The sequence below is a fragment of the Sycon ciliatum genome, chromosome 5 (genome assembly GCF_964019385.1).
Source record: "Sycon ciliatum chromosome 5, ocSycCili1.1, whole genome shotgun sequence".
NCBI classification, from domain to species: Eukaryota; Metazoa; Porifera; class Calcarea; order Leucosolenida; family Sycettidae; genus Sycon; species Sycon ciliatum.
Window position 1 is genome coordinate 6,258,022 of NC_088647.1, and position 23,615 is coordinate 6,281,636.

At 47.7% G+C, this 23,615-nt stretch overlaps 2 protein-coding genes across 3 annotated transcripts; both read left to right on the forward strand.

The window, feature by feature from the left end:
• Positions 1 to 55: 55 nt before the first annotated feature.
• Positions 56 to 9,711, forward strand: LOC135817349 (cyclin-dependent kinases regulatory subunit-like). Of its 2 annotated transcripts, XM_065330518.1 has the most exons (4): positions 56 to 288; positions 365 to 442; positions 3,248 to 3,375; positions 9,157 to 9,711. In XM_065330518.1, exons 2-4 carry the CDS (start codon positions 378 to 380, stop codon positions 9,201 to 9,203), a joined length of 240 nt encoding a protein of 79 aa, XP_065186590.1. In that variant the 5' UTR covers positions 56 to 288; positions 365 to 377; the 3' UTR covers positions 9,204 to 9,711. The 2 variants fall into 2 exon arrangements, with proteins under 2 accessions (XP_065186590.1, XP_065186589.1); XM_065330517.1 differs by having other exon boundaries at positions 58 to 442.
• Positions 9,712 to 11,546: 1,835 nt separating this feature from the next.
• Positions 11,547 to 23,162, forward strand: LOC135817348 (uncharacterized). Its single transcript, XM_065330516.1, has 10 exons — positions 11,547 to 12,025; positions 14,109 to 14,252; positions 14,856 to 15,266; positions 15,482 to 15,563; positions 16,135 to 16,214; positions 16,714 to 16,771; positions 17,591 to 17,696; positions 18,183 to 18,638; positions 19,022 to 19,485; positions 22,348 to 23,162. The coding sequence occupies exons 1-10, from the start codon at positions 11,905 to 11,907 to the stop codon at positions 22,376 to 22,378; spliced, it is 1,953 nt and encodes a 650-aa protein (XP_065186588.1). The 5' UTR covers positions 11,547 to 11,904; the 3' UTR covers positions 22,379 to 23,162.
• Positions 23,163 to 23,615: the final 453 nt, after the last annotated feature.

Sequence of the window (23,615 nt, forward strand, 5' to 3'; positions counted from 1 at the left end):
GATTGCACGTGTCAGAAGCGAAGTACACGTGGGGGAGTATACAAAATTTAGACTTTGGCGTAGCCAGAGTGTGAGTACGATGAATACTGCATTGCCGAATGCCGTCTTTGCAACTTCCTTTCAGGCACATAGTCCTCAATTAGGCCAAGAATCAGGCATTCCTTCGCATGGCTGTTGCTTTCTGTGACTCTGTTTTGTCGATGGGATGCAGCAATAGTACTGAAAGCTAATAGAGTAAGGGCACAGTAGCTAGAATAGAGAACTCCCACTCGGAGTTTTGCAGCCAAGGTGAACACGTCTTTGCAGTCGAATGACTATCTGGAGAAAGCTCTTACAAATTACGGTGGTTTGTTCGTGGAACTAGATACTGCGCAAACATGGCAACAGGAGACAACAATGTGTATTACTCGCCGAAGTACACGGATGAACTATATGAATATCGGTACGTAATATTCACCTGTCATACTAAGGTGGAGTTTGCACTTTGTTGTGCTTCGCTGAAGCTGGACGCCCTGCAATCACTTTGAAACTTGTGAACACAGATACTGTAGTTGGTGTAGGTCCCGTTGTTGGGTAAAATTAAACTTCAAGATCACACCATTCATGTTTTCCACATTACGATTCGTGCTCATGGAATGTCTCCATGATTGATCACAACCAAAAGTACTTGCTCAGCAAATTCTCTGGAGCTCTGCCATATGTTGTCCATCCAGTATATTATCAGACTTTTTGATTCTCTAACAGTTTATGAAAGGTATATTGCTTACACTCACTGCTACGAGTAGAACTATGAGTATGTCAGTGTGCTTATGACTGCTGGCATCGTTGGTAGAATAGAGCTGTAGAACTGAGTCTGGATTTCGAAAATCTCCACGAAGAGAAAGAAGCTCTCCATAACAAGAGCCGGGTGGGTTTTCGGGGCTGCTCTGTCAGAGGAGTTGAGCTAGCCTTGGTTTTGGGCACACGGACAACATCCATATGGCAGAGTTGCGTGCCAAGAATGTTGTTTCCAAGAAGTTCGGCTGGGACATTCTTATCTTTGAGCAGTCTGGCCGTGCTCTTCTTGTAGGCTGTAGCACATTATTAGAACAATTCATACTGGATTGTATGAACACACTATTACATACGTAATTATACATAAGAGCTCCTGCTCTTGTAGTAGTTGAGCACTCTCGTGTGGGGTAGTGTCTTCGCTGTTTGCGTTAGGCAGAGCTCACCGTTAGTTTTGTCAGTTTGAGTACTCTGGCAAGGTACGTTTGGGCCTGGTTTAAATCTGGCTTTGGAAGTTTTATTTTTCATTGCTATCAGATTTGGCCTCATTTACCTCTTTGCTGCACTGATGAGTCCACAAGGGACGAAACAGTTCTGTCCGCAGTTCATGCGCAACTCTACTGTACGGCGGGTGAATACCTCAGTTGGCCATCTGTAAGATACCAAAGAAAAAATGTGATGGTCCAACTAGTATGTACATGTATGCATGAGATGTTGCCCGAGCACGTTTGCAGTGCCGTCCCACACTGGTATCTGCATGAACGACGCCAGAACTGCACGCATGCAAGGACATTATTTTGTTTATTGTATCCCACGTGACTGTGGCGTGCATAATACTTGACCTCTCGTGCATACTATTATAATTAATTAGAGAGGTTCCGCATAACGTATTAATAACGTTAGTAAAAAACGTAGTCGATCTACGGAAAGTCTTACGTACACTGCATGCAGATCTGTGTTCCACCATACGTAGTTTTCGAATCACGTAGCTGCCCTTGGCAACTCGGAACGTGGCAGTGTACGACCAGGTCGACCTGGGGAAGGAGTCATCAATTTGTACTCCAATCCACTTACGGAGCACCTACGTTATCAGAGCCCTATCTATGTACTCTACGTAGACAACTTTCCGTAAGTGGAGTGCAAACTCGAGAATTCACGGGTTTTTCCTGCCCACTATTAAACGTAAAATTGCTCAACTTTATGTAGCGTTGAACCTCTCTATTGTCGGGTTGGTTCGCGTAAGTCAAATCGGTGCTGGGGGGGGGGGGGGGGGGGGGTGCTAGGCCAGCTCCAGGTCGATCAGGCCTGACGCCAGCTGAGATCACTTGCATACAGTTTGTGTACCATTGATGCATTATAGCACCGAAACTACTACAACGTAGAACAGAATGTGCCCGAATGCTACTACCGTAAAGTACCGCGAGATGAGCGCCCCGCCACCACTCCCCTTTCGTGGTTGTGTTGTGGAGGTGATGGCCTGTATGTAGGCCATGTGACACTTACCTTGTACACACTTTGCTGTTTATACTTGTGGCATCAATCTGTACGCAGTTTACCTTCGAGCGAATGCGAGCTCCACACAAGAACATGCGGAGCGTGACCTTAGTACGCTGAAGTTCTGGCACAGTACAACTTGTTTGCACTCTGCCATGCAGTTTTCCTTTCCCAGGGTGTTAAATCAAGGTGGGCTGCTCTCGCAGTACTTTATGGTACAGGCCTGACTCCAGGAGAGATAATAACTTGCATACGGTTCGAGTACCATTATAGTACCAAAACCAATACAAAGCAGTACAGAATGTGCCTGAATGCAATGACCGGATTGATTGGGGGCACATGAATTCTATGTTTCACCAGTAGTTCATGAGGCGGCAAGGGTCTTTCGGTAATGGCCGCTTTTACTCTAGGTCATGAAATTATTTCCACGCCAATTTCTGCTGTGCAGTGACGGTCTTGAAATCATGCGTTGAAATGATGAAGTCAGAAGAACTTGCAATTGTCTCCTTCGTCTTTTTGCATTCATTTGTTGTTGTATTCTTTTTTCTTTCTTTATTTCAATTCACTCAGGCAATGTTGCCTTCTCACCGGAGAGACGATTCCCCGATTGTAACCGAAAACGAAATGTATGATTGATTGTACTTGAAGTATAATCCAATGGAGTAGTAATATGTGCAGCTCTTACGTAGACGAAGCCATGTACATATAGTTCAGCCATGAAAGAAATCACTGAGAAGAAAAGGAGGCGAAAGAATCAAAATGCAAGTGGGTTGCTGCTCTGCTCAAAACGTGCCTGCCCTATGCCCGAGGCAGATCTTGTTACAGGTCAAGGATGCCTACAAGTGACATGACTAGTTACTTCTAGTATTGTATTGATCGTAAATAAACATGAAAGTCAGAACTTCCCTTTCCCTTACTGTACATTCATTTCTTTGTTTGCCTCTCTCTTACCCTACCTATCGATCTCTATTTCAATGGGCAGACATGTCATTATGCCAAAGGAGCTATTGCACCTTGTGCCAAAGGAGAAGCTCATGTCTGAGAAGGAGTGGAGAAGTATTGGCGTACAGCAATCTGAAGGATGGGTCCACTACATGATACACAACCCAGGTTTGTGCGCAGCGGAGTACCTTTTGTTTTGTCTTTTCGCTTGCAATCTGGTACTGCATGTTTAATTCAACTACCGTAGTCACTCGATTCGAAGACGGGGGCTTCTATTTTTTCAATGCCAGTGTTGACGAGGCTTTTATTTGAGAGGGGCTTTTATTATTTCAATCAATACCAGTAGTCCAGTCAAATCCCTACAAAAATTTCATATTCAAAGCAACTCGGCCCTGAGTTAGTTTGCACATCCATGTACATGACTGTACTACGTTGACTTGGACATGTAACGGTATGTGCATGCATGTACAATGTACCTGCACGTGATGTTTTGTACGCACTTGACCTCACCATACATGGCACTACCTGGTCACCCCATGGTTCGCGAATAATAGTCCGAGAGGGGCTTGTATTTTTTCAAACGGTCGTTACAAGTGGGGCTTTAATCGGAGAGAGGCTTCTAATCGAGTGAGTATGGTACATACCGACAACTTTGTATAGTACTTCTCTCTCAATTCACTTAGCCACTAAAAGGGGCAACTTGTCACTGTATGATCATTGGGGCAGTGTGTGCAATGAATGGGACCAAGAGTATGCAACTGGCTGTCCCCCGTGAATTCCGCGGCAGAATATCAGAAATTCCGTGCAGAATCCTGCAGCTGAAAACAGTAAATTTTGCGCGAATTCTGTAAATCCTTCCATACTATTCTGCGGCAATTCTGCAAGGAAAATGAGCATAGAAAAACTAGAAACAGATTGAATTTCCGCAACCCCACCGAAGTGGGTTGTCCCTATAAATTCTGAACCAAAATTTTGCGAAATCTGAAAAAAACAGTTTTTCTCTCTTTTCTGCAATATTCCGCAGGATTTCTAAATTCTGCGGGCACTACTGGATTCTGCGGAAGTTCTGCAATCCGCGGAATCGCGGAATTCACGGGGACAGAACTGGCATTCACCCAGCGCTCGACTACATGCCTACAGTAGTGACTTTACTCCCTCGCACCCAGACGCTGATTTTTTGGAAACAAGTTTCTATACTTCCGATGGGAGAATCCGACATGGCAGTGCATTTCGGCGTGGCCAGGTCAAATTGTAGAATATCGCATCGAGTGAATTGCTTTATCTGAGAGAGCAGATGTTCGTGCCCTTGAGACCCGAAGTCCCGTTTCCATACGACAAAATTTAGGAGCTCTGCGCTCAGCGCTTTTTCAGGGTATGAATTTCGGGTTGTTCTGGTCGGGTCGCAGCATCGCGGACTATACCATCGTCTTCAGCGTCGAAAAACTACTGGCCATGTGAAATTACAAGGCGGTGAGACGCTTTCGTCTTCCTCTACGAGCGAATTTGTTCTGCGCCAGCATACCAAAGTATGCAATTTCGTACGCGCAGTTCGAGTGACGAGGCGTGTGCACTGTACACTGTACTGCATGCACTGACTGTGCGGTCGTTCTCGATTCTCCCATCACTCCCATTCATTTCTGTTTCCAGCAAACGTCCAACTTGGCGCACTTCAAATCACTATAACTCAAGAATGGCTGGGCCGATTTGAATAATACTTACAGATTTCCTATGTACTACGCCTGGGAGAATCGAATGAGACCAAAATCGAAGCAATCGGAGCAAGTTTTGGAAATTGGGTGTAGTCACTACCTACAGTACGTCATGCATAACGCGTCATTCGAGATAAATAATATTTCTTCCTTGCGATTTCTGGCAACTATGCCTTGAACCGCTTTTAACTCAAGGCTCAAGCCCTCGACATTTATGACGGTCGGCAGAGAAGCACAAGAACCTTCAAAGTTTTTCTTTGAAGAAATTTCGGACATACCGGTATGCTCAAAACCATGAACAGGTTCTTTCTCCAAGAATCCCTATTAAAATGGATATCGACAGGAAGAAGTGGGGACACTGTTTGTGTGTTACTAGTGTAGCTTGTAAGTTGTGTGTACCAACTGGTTCGGCAAAGAATATTGCATTGCCACTGAGTCGTTTTTTTATGATTATTTTTTTTGTCTCAGATCGATCGGCCCCGTTATTGGTCGCACAATTATTTCGCCCGGACAACGACCGAAAACGGTCGGAGAATGTCCGATGTCCAACTGTTATTTCATGGACTGTACGCATTTTTCAATTTCATCAGTCGTTTGAAATGATCTTTGAGTAAAGCACCAGAAACATGCCAAGGTTCATGGCACTGTCAAGGGCCCGAGGGATAATAAGTTTTGAAGAGAAGACGATGAAGTGTCAAGGAATCGAAAACTGCTTCGTCTTACTCAAGATCAAGCTTCATCATCAGCTTTTTTTGCTTGTTCACTGGAGGACTCGGATTGAAATTGAAGTTTACGCAGTTTACCCTGAAGAAACTTTCCGGTTTGACTGCAAATTTTCGAAGGATTCTTCGGCATGACTCGTCACACTGCGCCAAAACGACACAATTATTAAGGATTTCCTCCGAGCGGGCTTCCATGCTGCGACTGACCAGGAGTTGCACACTCTTGGGGTGGGGGTATGAAAATCATGTATGGACAACAATGCCAGTGTGGGCCTCATCTGCGATGCCACTTAGCAACTCAATCGATCAAGTCAGTTTCTTATGCCATTGGCTCATGAGTCAGTGTCGATAGATAGATTCTGCTACATGATACTACGTGCCAAAGTACCTATGGGATCCACGCCGGGGTGCGAGGTTCAGTTTCGTACATATTTTTCATACCATTCTCTGTACGCAACACGTCGGACCTTTCCAGCTTGGGTCCAGCGCTTGGGAGCAACACCAATCAGCATCAACTCTGTCCATCAAAACAATTGAAAACATCTTCGAGAAACAGATCCAAAGCTTCCAAAACTTTCTCCACTCGCCATTTGAACTCAATATTATCTCCATCCCATCAAAATTAGTTTTCTTTCCCTTTTTCCTTCCTTGATGTTGACTTTCGAATTTCTGAGTCTCGCGCCATTATTATTTTATTGTTGCCTTGGCGACAGAGATTGCGACATCACTCTCGAACCCACGTGCAGCAGAACTATCTGCACCGTACGAAAAATCCATGCGAAACTTCAGCACGGTTGACCTGGAGTCTGATATGTAGTGCCTTGTGGCAGAAGCCCCTCTAATGGAGAGGTGCGGCACAACAGAATTACGTTAGTAAAACCGTAATCGATCTACAGAAAGTCTTATGTGCACTGCATGCGGATCCGTCGTGTTCATACGTAGTTTTCGAACTACGTAGCTGCAGTAGTCTGCGAGTGGGTGCAGCGATCAGGATGTCGTCCAGGTACTTGGACACGCCTTCCAAGCCAACCAGGAGCTTGTCCATGATTCCTTGGAACACTGCTGGAGCCGATGCAATACCGTAGGGCAGACGATTGAACTGGTAGAGGCCCTTGTGCGTGTTGATGGTAGTCATCTTCTGGGTCGCCTCATCCAACGGCACTTGCAGATACGCCTGCGACAAATCCAGCTTCGCAAAATATTTGCAGCCATTCAGGGAGCTGAAGATGTCCTGCGCTGTCGGCAGTGGGTGCTGGTCCACTCGTAGTTGGGGATTCACAGTGACCTTGTAGTCACCGCAGAGACGAACTGAGCCATCAGGCTTTGGAACAGCCACTACTGGTGTTGCCCACTCGCTGTGCTTGACAGGCTCTATAATGTGCTCCTGCTCCATCTTCCTGAGCTGCTCCTCAACCAAGGGCTTGACAGCGTACGGCACTGAATAGGGACGCCTGAACACCGGTCGTGCGTCCTCTTTCAGATGCAAGGTAGATGCGCCTGTTCGCAGCTCACCAACGTGGCCGTCAAACAAGGTCGCGTTGTCAGCAACTATCCGCTCCAAATCGAGTCCATCCGTAGGTTCGTCAACCCCAAACACGGATGACCAGTCGAGTCGGACGTGTGGCAACCAATTCCTTCCGAGCAGTGTAGCACCCTCTCCTTCAACAATGAGCAGTGGCAATGGCGTTGTACGGCCATCATAGCATACCTCCACTGTGGCTTGACCCAACACATTGATTACATCACCTGTGTACGAGCGCAGCTTGATGTTAGCCGGTTCGAGTTGTTTGTCACTGGTACGGTCCCACGTCTCACGTGACATAAGGCTCACTGCAGCTCCAGTGTCGAGCACCATTGTCGTTTCCACCCCGTCTAACATCACATTCACAGTAAGCTTGGGACGGGACTCTACCGAGTACACATCACCAACTTCATGCTCCTCACATACAAAATTGGTTTGGTGTTGGTCGCCCTTTTTCGTACGACACACCTTCTCGAGGTGCCCACGCTTGTGGCAGTAGTGGCACTCGGAAGCCTTGAAGCGACACTGTGAAGGAGCATGGTCCTTATTGCCACAGCGATAACAAGGCGCAGCCCCGTCAGTAGTGCTGCTAGCGCTGGCTCCGGACTTGCCTCGCTGTCTAGGTGCAGGTGGCTGTCTCTTGTGCCAAACGGCATGGACATCGCTGGACTCGGAGGTAGATCTACCCGCGGCCATCAAGCGCGCAGCCTCGCGATCGACCACCTCCTGAGCTGCAGCCGTTTTCAGAGCAGTCTCCAAAGTGAGGGCATCGATGGTCAGCAATTTTTTACAAACGACAGCGTCTCGTATGCCACAGACGAACCTGTCGCGGATGGCATCTTCCAGACCATTGCCGAAGTCACAGGTCTTTGCCAAACGTCGTAGCTCAGCGGCATAGTCATGATAACTCTCACTTGCCTGCTGGCTGCGGCTCCAAAATTTGTAGCGTTCCGCAATTGTCAGACGCTTAGGGGAAAAGTGTGCAGTCAGAGTCTGTCGCAGCTCTGAGAGGGACTTGTCATCCAGTGTTGCTGGTGCGATCAGCGTCACTAGCAACCTGAAAACACTTTCTCCTACAACTGTCAAGAATACAGATTTCTTCCGCCCGTCCTCAATTTTATTCGCTTTGTAGAATTGATCCGGCCTGGCCAGATAAGACTCCCAGCCATCAGCATCCGTAGATGTGAAGGGGCCCAGGTTTCCGAGCAGCGCCATGATCCAATCTTCGTCGCCACTTGTTATATCGGGTTCAGCAAAGCACAATCACAGGGTCGGAGAAAACTACCATTACAAGTACATCTGGAAGAACAGTCCGAAAAGCAAGCAAGGCGCGGGAAAAGAACACCGCTCCACTAGAAGTTATGCAGATTCAGAGACCGCGCTTGCGGACTGGTGTACACACAATAATGATGTCATGCAACTACACATACACTACACCCATGACAGCTATGGAACACGAAGTGTACAAACCAGAGAGAGCAAGCCATAATTGTATCCCCCGATCCAGTTACAGGGCACCTCCGTTATTGAAGCCCACGTACGTACTCTACGTAGACAACTTTCCGTAAGTAGAGTGCACACTCGCGAAGTCATGGGTTTTTCCTGCCCCGCTTACGTATTGCTCAGCTTTACGTAGCGCGGAACCTCTCTAACATCGCTCTACTGCATGGATAACGGAAGTGATATGGCAGGGTAGGCGTATCTGTCATTCATGTCACTCTGAACCATTTTGGAATGGCTGAGGATTTTTTTAGGGAATTATCAATACGGCAACTCAATTCCTGGTGCTGAGTATTTGCTAAATTATTACCTTAGGAAGTACACAGAACGGCAAAGGACAATGCTAGTCTGCTGCTTCTAGCCTTGCTCTTTGTTGTTCTGTGTAATGCGCTCTGCCTCCGCAGTCTTGAGCATTCTCAGCACACTGGGTGCATCCTCCGGTACCTTACGAAGTATGTCGCTCATATGCTATTGTGGTTTATTTGCTTGCTTACAGAACCGCACATTCTTCTCTTCAGACGATCAAAGCCACTTGGCACGTGAGCTGTTGCATCATCACTATGTCTCTCTGTCTCCCTCTCTCTATCCATCTGTCTACCTATCTCTATGTCTCACACTCACTCTCACACACGCACACACCACACCACATCACAGCACATATCAATGTACTCATGCATGCATGCATGCACACACGCAGACCTTCATACTTCGCCATAATGATTAACCTACCGGATAACATGTGAGAATGCTATTGCACATGGCCTATGGCTTTCTTAGATCTATCGCATGCATAGTATTTGAATTTCCCTTTTTAACCCTTGCTGCTGGCACTGCTTGCTTCTTAGCTCATGTACATGTATGTAGGATTTAGCTGCACCCGTTTCTTCTAAGATAATGCCCGTGCGCTTGATCGCTGCTCTGTGGTGTTCTCTATGCTCTGCACACACGCGCACATGCGCAGCTGACACTCGTGCTTAGTCAGTTTCTATTGGAAATCTTTCATCTGTAGGTTTGCATCGATGCCGTTCTCTCTAGTATAAGAACATGCACAGCTCACTAGTTAGTTGACAGCAGCGGTCTGTCCGCTCCTCACTGCACAGGACTAATATATTTCGTGTCGCCCCTGGCCGTGCACGGTCGGGGGCCTGAGGTGCTGCGTGCAGGGGTCTACCTCTTCACTGTACCTATCCCTCTGCTGCCAAAATACTGGGTTGAGTTTTCATCGTTTTTCCCCCTATTCGAGATGCCAAATCTTGTTGACTATTCCGAGATATATATCTTCTTCTGAATTCGTTGTTGTATCAGGATTTCCCACCACACCATATCGTTATGGCCCCGGTGTTTTATTTATGCTCACATCCCCGTTTTAGCTCTGTTTTCGGTTTGGCTGCTTAGCCCTTTTCTGCCGACTCGGTCGATAAAGATCGACTTGGCATTATGTTTGTATGTGTGGGCGGTGAGTTGTCGGTGTAGGATTCCCCGCTCACCCTGTCCTGCTTTTTGTGTTTCTGATCTTGATATTGTGTTCTCGAAAATATACGTATGCTTTATAAATGGCTCTTTGTTCGCACTGTGCTCCCGTGCGCTCCTCGATCGTGGTCGTACACACTGTGTGCGCGCGCGTGTGTGTGTGGTGTACGTGCGTGCGTCAGTAAGTCGGTTGCATGTAAGATTCCAACTGACTGTAAGGTGTGATGTCACCCCATTAGGCATTATTCATTTATTGACTTGAAGCTGGTGACCACCAGCCTGGAGCCTGGAACGGTGCAAGACTTGAAGTTGAAGTACACGTACATGGTAGATCCTACTGAGTACTACTGGCTCCAGTTTAGACGCAACACTGCACGTGACCTTTGTGAGCCCTTGTGCTGCACCTACCATTGTACCAAAGACTTATAACAAAGTTTTTGTAGTTATTATTATGCATGATGATCATACTTGTCATACTTCAGTACTGACGGACTTGTCAGTAGCTGGTAGTGGTAGGACCATCATTAAAGGGGAAGTATACCCTAAAATCAAATTTTCACCAGTTGTAGTCTTCTGGGTGCTGAGTCGAATGGTCTTGGTCCGAGGAAGCTGAGACGCTCCCTTCCTACTTGAATCCCAATCGAACTCGCGCACTTCCACCGAAACTGGGTGACTGCGCCCTACTAGATGGGGATTTGTATGCAAAATGTCACTAAAAGCGCCATTTCGTTCTTATAAAAGCACGGATGACCGCGATTGGCCCATATGTTGTAGTCTTTTGGACGCTAACTCGACTGGTTTTGGTCCGAAAAGGCTGCGATGCAGCGTTCCTCCTTTATTCCCAATCGAACATGGTTGAACAAGCGGTCACGTGCTCCTGGGTGCCCAAATCACCTGGTCACCGCGCCAGCAGGCGACAACTTTCACACCAAGGTTCAACTCGAGTTCAACTCGAGTGACAGGACTGCACCCAAAAAAGGTCAAACAGGCTAGTAAGTTGTACCCTGGAGGCACGGTGACCAGGTGACTGGTGTACGCAGGAGCACGTGACCGCTTGTTCAACCATGTTCGATTGGGAATATAGGAGGAACGCTGCATCGCAGCCTTTTCGGACCAAAACCAGTCGACTCAGCGTCCAAAAGACTACAACATATGGGCCAATCGCGGTCATCCGTGCTTTTATAAGAACGAAATGGCGCTTTTAGTGACATTTTGCATACAAATCCCCATCTAGTAGGGCGCAGTCACCCAGTTTCGGTGGAAGTGCGCGAGTTCGATTGGGATTCAAGTAGGAAGGGAGCGTCTCAGCTTCCTCGGACCAAGACCATTCGACTCAGCACCCCGAAGACTACAACTGGTGAAAATTTGATTTTAGGGTATACTTCCCCTTTAATTTTTAGTCCGTCATTCAGTCAAGCAGATCGACAGGCAGTTCACCCGAGTATTCGTTGAGATCGCGTGTTTGTCCTCAACTATTCATGACAGATGATAAGTATCCACTCGGATCCAGCGCATGCAGTACACACCCAGAACAAACTTTTGTTTTCGTGATGAGCTGATCCATTCTAAAAACTGTCAAAACAGCGAGCGAGCGGTCTTCATACATGCAGGACTTCCATTGTTCCAGGTCAGGGCCATGGGCATTTCTTTTTGTATAAGCATGTCGATGAGCCTTCCGGATGGCCATCGCTAATCGGGCACCTGTGTGGGGGAAACGAGAGCTGCTAGCGTCCACGTCCTCCGTCCGGCCGTGACGGCTTGTGCGCGAGTGACCATGGCTGTTTATACTGTCAACATTGAGCGGGACGGTGGAGAGCTGGGCTTCAGTGTCAAGGGAGGAAGAGAGCACGGCATTGGCATACTGGTGTCCAGCGTCGACCCACGTGGAATAGCCCGTACGTAGTCCCGTGTACTAGTATCCCTCACATGTGCGCTGCTGCACTGGCACTAGCACTGGATACTTGCTGTACCTTGTGTTTTTCTTCTAAAATCCAGAAAACACTAACAATCAAATTTATTCTTTTGATGGAGCTCAACATACTAAAACAGTCAAATTTAGAATTTAAACACATTGTTCAGCATGTAGACGAACGCTGCAGCACCAGGGCTTCAGTGGACGCCATAATCCGAGTATTGTCTAGATAGGCCACGGCAATAGTCACATAACTTGTGCCTGCCGTCCCATCTTCTAAGGATAATCTTGTGGGATGTTCGCAATGCACTGTTACGTCGAACCTAATTTTGTCGACAGTACGCTAGCCAGGCCATACTTGGCGACAGCGCGGGTCCGTCATGGCAAGGCCTGCACCATACATTCATTCCTGCTATCCACTTGACTAGCACTACAGTACTGGTGGGTGCCCGAGAACGAGCAGCCAGGCTAGAATTCCACCAAGCACAGCATACCAATGTATACACGGTGACTCAACTGTGCACAGACTGTAGTCCCTGAAAATAGGAACGGTCTAGGCTACGAGGCTGACCCGTCCCAGTTCTCCGGCACCCGGCAGTACTGCAGTTTCATTACCCGGCTACTCGGGCTCAACTGGTGAGCGGCGAATATCTAGAGCCACTGTCTACTGTAGAGGGAGTGCCGTGTGCTTCATTGCAGGTTTGCTGATATTACAGAGGTTAAGATGCGCGCTATTTCTGACGTGAGGCAAAAGTTCAGCTCGCGTTTTTTGGCTCGCGAGTGACCTGCAGCTCACGTTGAAATTTGGAGTTTTACGCCAAATTTGACGTGAAATTGCACGTCGCGTCGGAAATAACGTGCATCTTAACCTCTCTATTATGAGTTTGGCATAGTTCTTTTGTGCATGGGACAGTGGCAGTGAGGCAGTCAAGTGCTGTCATGTCAGCATGAACTGGGTGGGCCGCACCAGCTACTGGTGGTAGATCAGGCTTCTAATCAAACCAGGTATCTCTATGTGTGTTAACACTAGAACCAGGTATCTCTATGTGTGTTAACACTAGAACCAGGTATCTCTATGTGTGTTAACACTAGAACCAGGTATCTCTATGTGTGTTAACACTAGAACCAGGTATCTCTATGTGTGTTAACACTAGAACCAGGTATCTCTATGTGTGTTAACACTAGAACCAGGTATCTCTATGTGTGTTAACACTAGAACCAGGTATCTCTATGTGTGTTAACACTAGAACCAGGTATCTCTATGTGTGTTAACACTAGAACCAGGTATCTCTATGTGTGTTAACACTAGAACCAGGTATCTCGATGTGTGTTAACACTAGAACCAGGTATCTCTATGTGTGTTAACACTAGAACCAGGTATCTCTATGTGTGTTAACACTAGAACCAGGTATCTCTATGTGTGTTAACACTAGAACTAGGTATCTCTAGTGTGTTAACACTAGAACCAGGTATCTCTATGTGTGTTAACACTAGAACCAGGTATCTCTATGTGTGTTAACACTAGAACCAGGTATCTCTATGTGTGTTAACACTAGAACCAGGTATCTCTATGTGTGTTAACACTAGAACCAGGTATCTCTATGTGTGTTAACACTAGAACCAGGTATCTCTATGTGTGTTAACACTAGAACCAGGTATCTCTATGTGTGTTAACACTAGAACCAGGTATCTCTATGTGTGTTAACACTAGAACCAGGCTTATGTGCCGACAGTGTATCTTGAAAATCAGGCTTGTATTCAAAACAGGCTTCTATATGAGACAGGCTTTAATAAGCTAATATCCCCAAGAACACGTACCGGTGAAGGTCAAGAGACCCGGCACCTAGTTTCAGCAACCACCTGGTGTGTAAGACCGGTATTCTGGCACTACTGTACATGTGTGGAACCGTGCCAGGATCAACCTGGTTTCGGAGACCACCTGAATTGAAAGACCGCATTGTCCCGGTCCCATGGGTGGTCGCTGCAACCGGGCTTCAAACGTACTAATGTATGGAATTAGCAGAAAGTAGTGTGCCATCAGCTCCGTGCGGTTCTTTACTTTGCAGATAGCCTGCTGGAAGTTGGCGATGAGATTCTCTATGTGAACGGGCTTCGGCTGTGCGACATGACGCATGGCGAGGCAGTGCAGATCATCAGAGGCGCAGGCAACGACCTCACGCTGACCATTCAACACCATGCGTCCATCCAGTGTAAGTTGATTGATTGATAGACTGATTTTTAGTAAGGATTGTACAAAGGCTGCGGAAGAGGCTATCGAGTTAAGTTGGTGATGATACACACTGATGTACACATGAAAAAGGGTAGAGTGGATTTTGGGGCGCCGAATCTAGCCGACGGACAAAGAGCCCGGACATACACTGCATGGCTTGAAATTGACACACCACAGCTGGAGTCATGGAAACACTTGACGTTTACATCAAGTGTTCATGCTAGTGTACTACTGCAATGTCCCTGCCTCGCTTTACGCAACTCTCCACTCTAGTAACTGCTTCTCGGGCGCTAGTCCACTCCCTGGCACTGTGTGTGGTATTCACAATGACAAGAAACCTATACTACATGTAACTGTTATAAGTAGAAAGTGCGTGTCGTTGTTGTACGGGCTGTTCACCATGACTGTTATCCGAGCTAGCCGCAATATTCTTTACTTGTCCTGCACACTCTTTCGCCTCGCCACTCACTGGGGCACCTGCTGCCGTTTGCTTTGTTGGTACATGATCATCAATACTGAGACTGTTTCTAATGCGGGTGATTGTGGTGTTATCCACTGGCGTTTGATTGTTACATGCACACAGCGGCTCTAGCAACATCTGTGGGCGACATTGAGAAGATGAAGACGGACTTTGAGCGGATGCGCGAGAAGATCCGCAGTCGTCCACTGGCGCCGACACAGGCGATGCAAGGTGCACCCGAGGCGCGGTCATTTCCTTTTCCGCCGTTCCTGTCCTCGCGCTGGACCACGTCCCGCGAGGATGACTCCGTGATCCAATCACCCACGGACCCGCCAACGGACAGCCCTATGCTCAAAACGGAGGCCGAGCCGAGTCAGAACGATTCCGTGGCGGTCTCGCGTGCGCCGAATAGGACACCATCGTCAGGAGTCTTGCCCGGTATGAGTCAGCGGCCGGTATCTCGGGAAGAAACCGATGGTGGCAGTGAAGCGCATGAGCTACAGCGAGGGATGAAGATAGTCAAAACATCTAAAGGTATTGTATCTTCCAGGGTCAGGGCTGCAGTTCGGTTAGTGCCTCGCAAACTTTGCCCCTCCAGCTCTTTGACACAAAATGTCAAATCCCAGTTTGTATCTATTGTTTGTATTGCGGAAGATGGACGCCGGCCATTGTGATGAGATAAGTGATTGTGATCACCCGGTGGCTGTTATGCTTTTCTGTTTCCTTCTCCCACTGCCGGGTGTTTTCAGTGTCTGACGTACGGCGTGGCTCGTTGCCAGAGGGTTGGGTACAGCGCCTGGACCCGCGCACCGACCAGTGCTACTATGAGAAGTAAGGCTGCGTACCGTAGTGTCCTGTATTAAAGAGCCTGTCTCATATAGAAGCCGGTTTTGAATACAAGCCTGATTTTCTAGATACATGGTAGGCGGATAAGCCTGATTTTAGTGTTGACATACATAGAAATACCTTGTTTGACTAGAAGCTTGATGTGAATAGAAGCCTAGCCTTGACATCGGTCTCTACAGGAACAAACCCGGCTTTAAAATACGCCACATTACGGGTATGTACAGTTGCGCTCGGTGAGATCCGAAACGAAGAGCACTGTTGGGAGAGAAGCAGCTACCTGGAGGGTATAACAATCCCAAAAATCGCAACAGAGTTGTCTTTGCTGTGGTAGTGATAAGCAAATGAAGTGGGTCGGCCAATGTAGAGTGATAGAGTACTAAACTGATATTGAAATGATAATGTTCATAAAAAGAACGAGTAATGTCTTGAAGAAGGGAAAGTCCCTTGAGACTAGCACTACAGTACACTGTTATAAGTTATCGAAGAATGAAGCGACTCCGATATGCGATCAGCTTACATTGCTGATGCTGCTGTGTTGTGCCGGTGTTTGTCGCAGCCACTGGCTAGGTTTGTCGTTCTGGACTGACCCACGCACACTGCCGCCCGCTGCTGATGTTCTAAAGTACGACTGGTCAGGTATGTACACAGAGAGTAGACTTGAAAAGCAATGGTACAAAAGGCCTAGTCGAAACTATAATTATGGCTTCTGGGCTGCGTGTGTTGGTTTGTTGCCCTTCAATCACTGAATAATCTGAGATAGTAATATTCTGATTATATGCGCCGACCAGACACCTCCACTAGAACAGCACAACATACCATTACTACAGTCTAGTTGTTTTGTGCATCTCTCTTTAGGCGGCTTAGACATTGGTCAGCTGAAGCATGCACCTTGAAATGGTCATGTTGAACCTGACGTTGCAACTTTGTTGGTTGGCGTGCTACTCCCCCCCCCCCCCCCCCCCCCCCCGTTCTTATCTGCGTTGTGTGCTAGTCACACTTTGGTACCGGGTATTGATAGCACACCGCTAGTGGTATGACAGGCGACCAAGATTTGAATTGTGGCAAGGTGCTGTGCTCTAGACTTCTAGTTGCAAGTTGGTTTTCGTATCTTGTCTGCTTTGTCCATTGTGTCCAGATTTGCCAATCGGTTGGAAGCAGTTTGTTGATAAGAATGGCTTTGTCTATTACATAAAGTACGCTTGTCAACAGTCTCACTGTGCAGTTGTTGAAGTTACGAGTTTTTAAGTTAAAAGCCCTGTTGTCACGCTACGACCCACCCAGCACTACTTAGCACTCGATTTCAAGTTACTTGGGAAGAACTATTGTTGTTCACTTCGAAGTAGGTAAAAAATGAAAAATGAAAGAGGAAGTCAACTGGATTCGAACAGAAGCAAAGAATGTAGAGAGTACAGGAGGCAGCATGCATAATGCATCTGGGAACCAGCGAACACAACGCGCACACTTGCAGGTCACGGAGTACCATGAAATGCACAGGGCCGGTCCTGAACGGTGGACATGTGAAATCGGCGATGTGGTGCAGCATGATGGGAATGTGCTAGTCCAGAAAGGCAAACACATGAATGCAAGGAGACGGAAAAAGTCCTTTTAAAATAGTTACTATGGTCTAATGGACAAGTGCATCTGTGCAATGTGTGCCGCTACACGATCGTCTTCTTTCCGGCAAGTTTGATTAGCACAAGGGCCATAGGGCACCTGCATAAGCAGGTCATCAGTCTGCAGTTGTGTAGATTAAAGTTGTGTCCGGGGTGTCATGGAAGCATGTGGTATTACTTACCAACCTTTGGACTGGGTCAGTAGCAGACATGCATGCATGTCCGCTACTAGCTGTGTTTATGTGTGGACCTCTGCTTAAAGCTTGGACATAATCATGACTGTGTGTACACGTTGCTGGAGCACAACCAGCAGATCAGGTCCTCCGTGAAATCTCTGGGGCACCGGGGAAATACCCCACATGCCAACCAAAGCACAGTATGCTGTCTGTTTCTATGCAGTCACCACAACCACACCAGCCACTGGGAATCACCTACACTGACGCAACAGTCCAAGCTCCTAGCCCAGGTCAAGACACATTACAATGAAGTGGACGAGCGGCTTCAGGTAATACTTGCTTGCATATCAATTACCTGAGCAGTACGTTCTAACAGTATTGAGATGCCTTTTTGTTGGCCCGATCAAGCCTCTTGTATGGGCAAACAGAATACAATGCATGGTGCCATGGTGAAGGATTAGAACACAACACCACACTTTTCTGCCTGGATTTCGTTGACAAATGCGTTAAACCCATCATCCTGAGATCCTTCCATGAGTGACATGCGAACTGTAGCTATCATTATCACTATTATTGAAAATCATGTTCGAGTAGATGTTTATGTCCGGTGCAAAGATTGCATTTGACAGTGTTGGTTGAAACCAGTATTCTTTGCACGGATATGTGCCTGCACTCCGTATTATCGGTAAAAAATGTCTTGAACACAGTAGGTATGAGGATAGTCGTATTGACGTATGTGTTGTGAGAGAAACGCGTGTCTGTCCAAGAGCGCACACTTAGCAATGTCCTGCCGTTTGGCTGTTGTCTCCCTGTAGGCCGAAGCTAAAACACTGAAGCAGAAGCGGGAGGCGCTGCTGAAGAACCGAGATGAGTTACAGCGTCTTACTGCGCAGCGCGATGCAATGGAGAAGCCAGGCACGCCAGCATCCACCTCTTCCAGTGGAAACAGTTCACGGGACCAGGACATTAAGAATTCACTAAACGGTCTAGTGTCGGCCGTCGTTGAGGAGGTCATGCAGCTCAACGAGGCCGTCGAGGGCTTGTCATCGCAGCTGGGCGATTACCGCAAGGGTTTAGCGGCACTGGAGGTGCTGAGACGGCAAGCCCAGGAGGAGCTGAACTCCGGTACTGACCTGGTGTCACAATCCTCCAACCTGGCCAAACAACTACACAGCACCTTTGCCGAGACGGTGTCACTGCACCGACAGAAACTTGCGGCACTCTATCGTCTGGAAGGGCAGCGCAAACGCCAGCGTAGAAGGTCTTCTATGGTACGTAGTCTTCGCATTATTCTGTATTTCCTCTTTGAGGGGACCTCCACAAGTTTTTGGACGGGCCCCCACTGCAATATGCCTTGTTGATATTTGTTATTTTTTTATTTACTGTCTGCACTTCATGGCACATAATGAAAATAGCCAATACAGTGTGTCTGCAATAGAACTTGTTTTATATGATCACTGTATTTGCTATAGCCCTAGTTTTTTTTGCTCTAGTGAAAATTCATGCCATCCTGACTATTTCTGATTTTTGAACCAACCACATGGTCCCATACTGTAGACATGCACGGTGTGTGTTTGTGTTTTGTGTGCGTGTGCGCGCACGCGCGCGCGTGTGTGTATGTGTGTGTATATGTGTGTATGTTTTCTCCTATCAGCTGGCCGGTCCGGGCAGACTGAACGCCTCGTTGTCACCGCAGCGTTCTATTTCCTTCGACGGCGGTGAGTGCCTGTCCCCGGACACGTCACTTCTGTACATGCTGCAGCTGCCCGATGCCAAGCCAATGCCAGCCAGCGTCGATTCGGACGGTGATGATGATACGGATGGCATGGACAACGGCTTGATCCGCTTGCCAGCAGACCCACGTGACACCAAGCTAGCTCGGCGGATACACGTGCTTGGCGACGAACTGACGGTCAAGTGCAACCTGGAAATGCGCGTGGACATTGCCCTACTGCAGCAACTCTCGACGTCTTCGCGCTCCTGCCTCGGCCTGCTCAAGTCCTGGGAGGAAGAGGTGCGTCACAACAGCCACGCCTGGACATCTGTCGTGGATAAGCTGACGGGCTTGGAGGACCTGATGGAGACGGCTCACTTTGAATGGCTAGCCCTGAGATTCAAGTGAGTGATGTTTAGCTAAGGAGAACTTGGATAGAGTGGGCGCCAACTATGTTTACCTGGCTAAGAATTTTGGGCGCATAACAAATCCGGAGCTTCGCTATTCACTCAGTATTCAGGGCCATGACACTAGGATATCAGCTGGTCCGGCCAATTGGGGTCTTTGGCCGGAAATAGACATTATTGATGACGTGAAGACCCCGTTTGCACGAATGGGTGGGTCAACTTTCTTTAAAAGGAATATGGTTTTGTATATTGCCTATATTGCCTTCTGCACTCGTGTGCAGACTGTGATGCTTGGGTGGCGACAGACAGCTTAAAGGGGAAGTCCGGTGAAAAATTTAAATTTCACAGTCCGTAGAGTTCGGGTCGCTGAGTCGAATGGTCTTTGTCCGAGGAGGCTGCGGCTTATGGTTCGTCAGATACGCCCAATCGAACATGTGCGAATTTGAGCGCGCATCACCCAGATCCAGGTGATGACGTCACAGCGTGCAGCCAGGTAGCCACACCATCTAGTTGTGCACAAAAATGGCCATATTCGGAGTGCGTTCGATTGGGGAACCGTTTGTCGCAGCTTCTTCGGACCAAGACCATTCGATTCAGTGTTACAAACACTACGTACCCTGTGATTTTCAGCTCGGTAAACCTGGAGGTTATACCGTATTATAGCCGTTTCCGAGTGGGACTTTTCCGTCAGCCTAGCCTCTACGCGCTCTGCGCTGCGTGCATGCAGTGCGTGCAGTGTTATGTGTTATCTAGCTGTAGTGCAGTCAACAAACTCATCACAGACGGAACTACTCCCGCACTGCCGTGCGAGGGTAGTATGATTGTACAAGACTCGAGTCACAACGTGCAACTGACACAAGACTCAGAAAACTAGTCAACACACGGACTTGTCATGTACTACACTCGTATCAGCTCAGTCGTATTGTTCAGTCATGTAGTCAGAGAACGTGCGTTTCTCCTTGCCGGTGCCGGTGGTTGTGCTTTGAGAAAGAAAATTTTAGTTTTCCGCACCCGCCTCATTATTATTTTTATGTTACAGCGATGAGTGCACAACCGTGACAAGTGACAAAACAGCGAACAGCTCCCGGACCTAGAACTTTCAGATTCCATAGCGTTGCGAGCGAAGAGTCGTGCCCGTGGTTCAAAGAGCCTGCACTGTTCTCCAATTGAGTAGTCCGAAATATTCCAAGTTCGCACCAAAACATCACCATGTGGCAGGCTACTGGAGTCTAAGCGAATCTAATCGGTATGGAACAACATTTAGAGCACTCGCATCACTCTTCTCCATTTTGGCGACCCTGCTCTCCAGCGATCTGATCAGCCTCGTCTGCAATAGCTGCTGCTTCTTCATCAGTCGGAAACTCAGTAGCGCTCACTCTTGACCGGCCCGCGTGGCCATTTCTTCAGCTGAATACCGAGGTTCTCAGCCCCAGACCGAACTCATGAAGGTCAGCCATGGCTGCATCCTCACTCTCACAAGGAGTTACAGGTCTTCGGGGTCGCTTGCACCAAACTATCAGTCGCCAAATCATTTGAAATAGCACTGACACTATTGGCTTTCACGCACTCCTTTTGACCTAGCTGCACGCTATGACGTTGCAGAGGGTGTGGCGCGGCCGCATGACGTCATGGCGCAGCCCCCGAAACTCAGTTTTTCAAACGGAAATATCTCGAGAACGCTTTGTCGGAGACACGTGGGACCAACACCATTCGACTCAGCGCCCGAAACTCTACCGACCCTGAAATTTAAATTTTTCACCGGACTTCCCCTTTAACGTCACAGTTATCGCACTCCAAAGATTGTGATATCTTATAGAGGTTATGCATGTGACGTCATGGTGGTGAGACAGCGGATTCCCTAGTGGGCGCAAAGTATACATGTACAGCGCTAGTCGTTGGTTTTGCTGGTGCTAGTGAGTCGTGGTGTCGAGACTTTGACACTCTGTACAATCGTCTTAAACTGATTATGTAATCCCCTAGCCTCTATACATGTAGATGGTATGCGATTGCATCATCAGTTGAGATGCTGTGGCGAAGTCGCGGCACAACGATGCACTAGCGACTCGCGCTGCATACAATAGCCGCTATAAGCGGTTCCGCTGACTCACCACCATGACATCATCTGGATAACCTCTATACACTAGTATACAGTACTTCTCAGATATGGTATAGAGTCTGCTGTGCTGGTACCTGGAGGTTTTCAAGTGTGCTGCCAAGAATGCATGAAAGGACCAGAGAGCACAGCCATTCATGAGGCTGGCATAGTCAGATCTATCTGATCTTAGTCAGTAGAAGTGATCTAGCATACTCTGTGTGCTGCCACCGGGTAGTGATACAATGGTTCACTGTGGGACTATCATGACTCCTTTGGTAACTGGTGGTTCGAGTATGCTGGATCTGGGAGTGGATGCGACAATGGCATTTTGCCCCGGCATTTGTGCGCTGCACATAGTGGTAACTGAAGTTGGTGGTGAATGCTGTACTGAGCGACGTGTTCCAAGACTTGTGGAAGGCTGAGGAAGTGGTCAGTGCTGTTCGCTAGCTATACCTTATGTTCTACCCACGCTAGCATCAGCAGCCTGAATACGAATAAGTTAGCAACCTAATTAAGTTTCCGTTTTCAACTTTTGATTGTAAGAATCTGAGGTGTCGCATGGAGGTTTGAAACATGCCAGGCTAAACGGCCCATCGACGTACCATACTTTAAAAAATAACTTCAATGCTACTGGACTTTGTGTGATAACAATACTGGTCATGAATGCCAATGTCACCAGTCCCATGCATTCGGAGTGACGGCACTTCTCCTCATTGACAGTTTCGATTGTTCATTCTGTGTTTACGGCACTGTGCTGCATCCAGGGAGAAATTGAAGAAGCTGACAGGTAGCTGATTGGACTAAACTCACACACCGAATGGCTCACTGGTAGCAGTGAGGTTGACGTATTCCAAAGTTGTGACCGGTCATCCCAATGATATCGGCTCTAGTCACTTTTCACACAAAATCCGTATAATCAGCATGGCGGATCCTATCTGTGAAAGCTGCAGTCAGTCATATTCAATCCCAATCCAGGCAACTGCAACTGCATGCACAGTACAGCTTTACAGCTATTCACGCCACGGCCTTATGGCCGCTTATTGGATAAAGCAAGCCATGCATGCTGGCACCGATTCAGGGCCCGGAGTGGCGTTCTGCGCCTGCGTCTAACATCTCAAGCACCGCCTTGGAGCTGTGGTGACCGATATCCTAAGTTATTCAAACTATCTGCAGCATAATAACAGATCCGAGCTGCCAATTTTAGAATCAAAGCACTTGAAAAACCTATAACTTTATGATTTGAAAATATCACCAAAATTGCTAGGAAGCTTCTTTCTTATGCTTAGAAACTAGGTAGTGGTTTAATTCTCCAGCTAACAGTTTGAAGTTACCCCGAGGCCCAGTGATCATATGAGTCGTCTCATCTTCATGTTCATATGCATGTACTTATGAAGTAATTGTCATAGTACATGGCCATATGCCACATTGTCCTAGTGCACACTGCATCGTATGCCATGTTGATGGTATTAGAGTATCTGCAAGGGGACTGGGATCAGTCCGATCCTGGTCCAGGCTTAAGATCCCACCCTGGCACATGCATGATGGCATTCGATCTCAGGTGGTGCAAGCCTGCCCCCTCTCTTTCTATGGTTCCCTGGTGGTTCCCTGGTGAGTGGTGGTTCCAGTGGGAGAATGCATTAGCCGCACAGCGCAGCCTACTGCAGAAGTCTACCGACCCACGACCGTCTGTGTATTGTATGCTGCCGCCGGCGGCGACGCTAGACCTACGTACGACCTAACGTTGTACATGTCCAGCTAGTACTGGTTCTCAGTGTTGGCCCACACTCGTGCCATGGCCTGACATGCCTATGCATAGCCAGGGAGTCACACAAACTCTTAATTTATTGTGAGCACTTTTTTTTATGATGTTCACTTGGCATCACGCATGGCCTTGAATGGGCAAAGGCAGTAGTTGCCGTCTTACAATTTTTTTTAAAATTTCGGCCAGTATGGCAGGACTGTATACTCCGTTTTGGGGTTGTTGTGAGGCATGCATATGGGCAAGTTGCCATATAGGGGTGTGAGCCCGCCA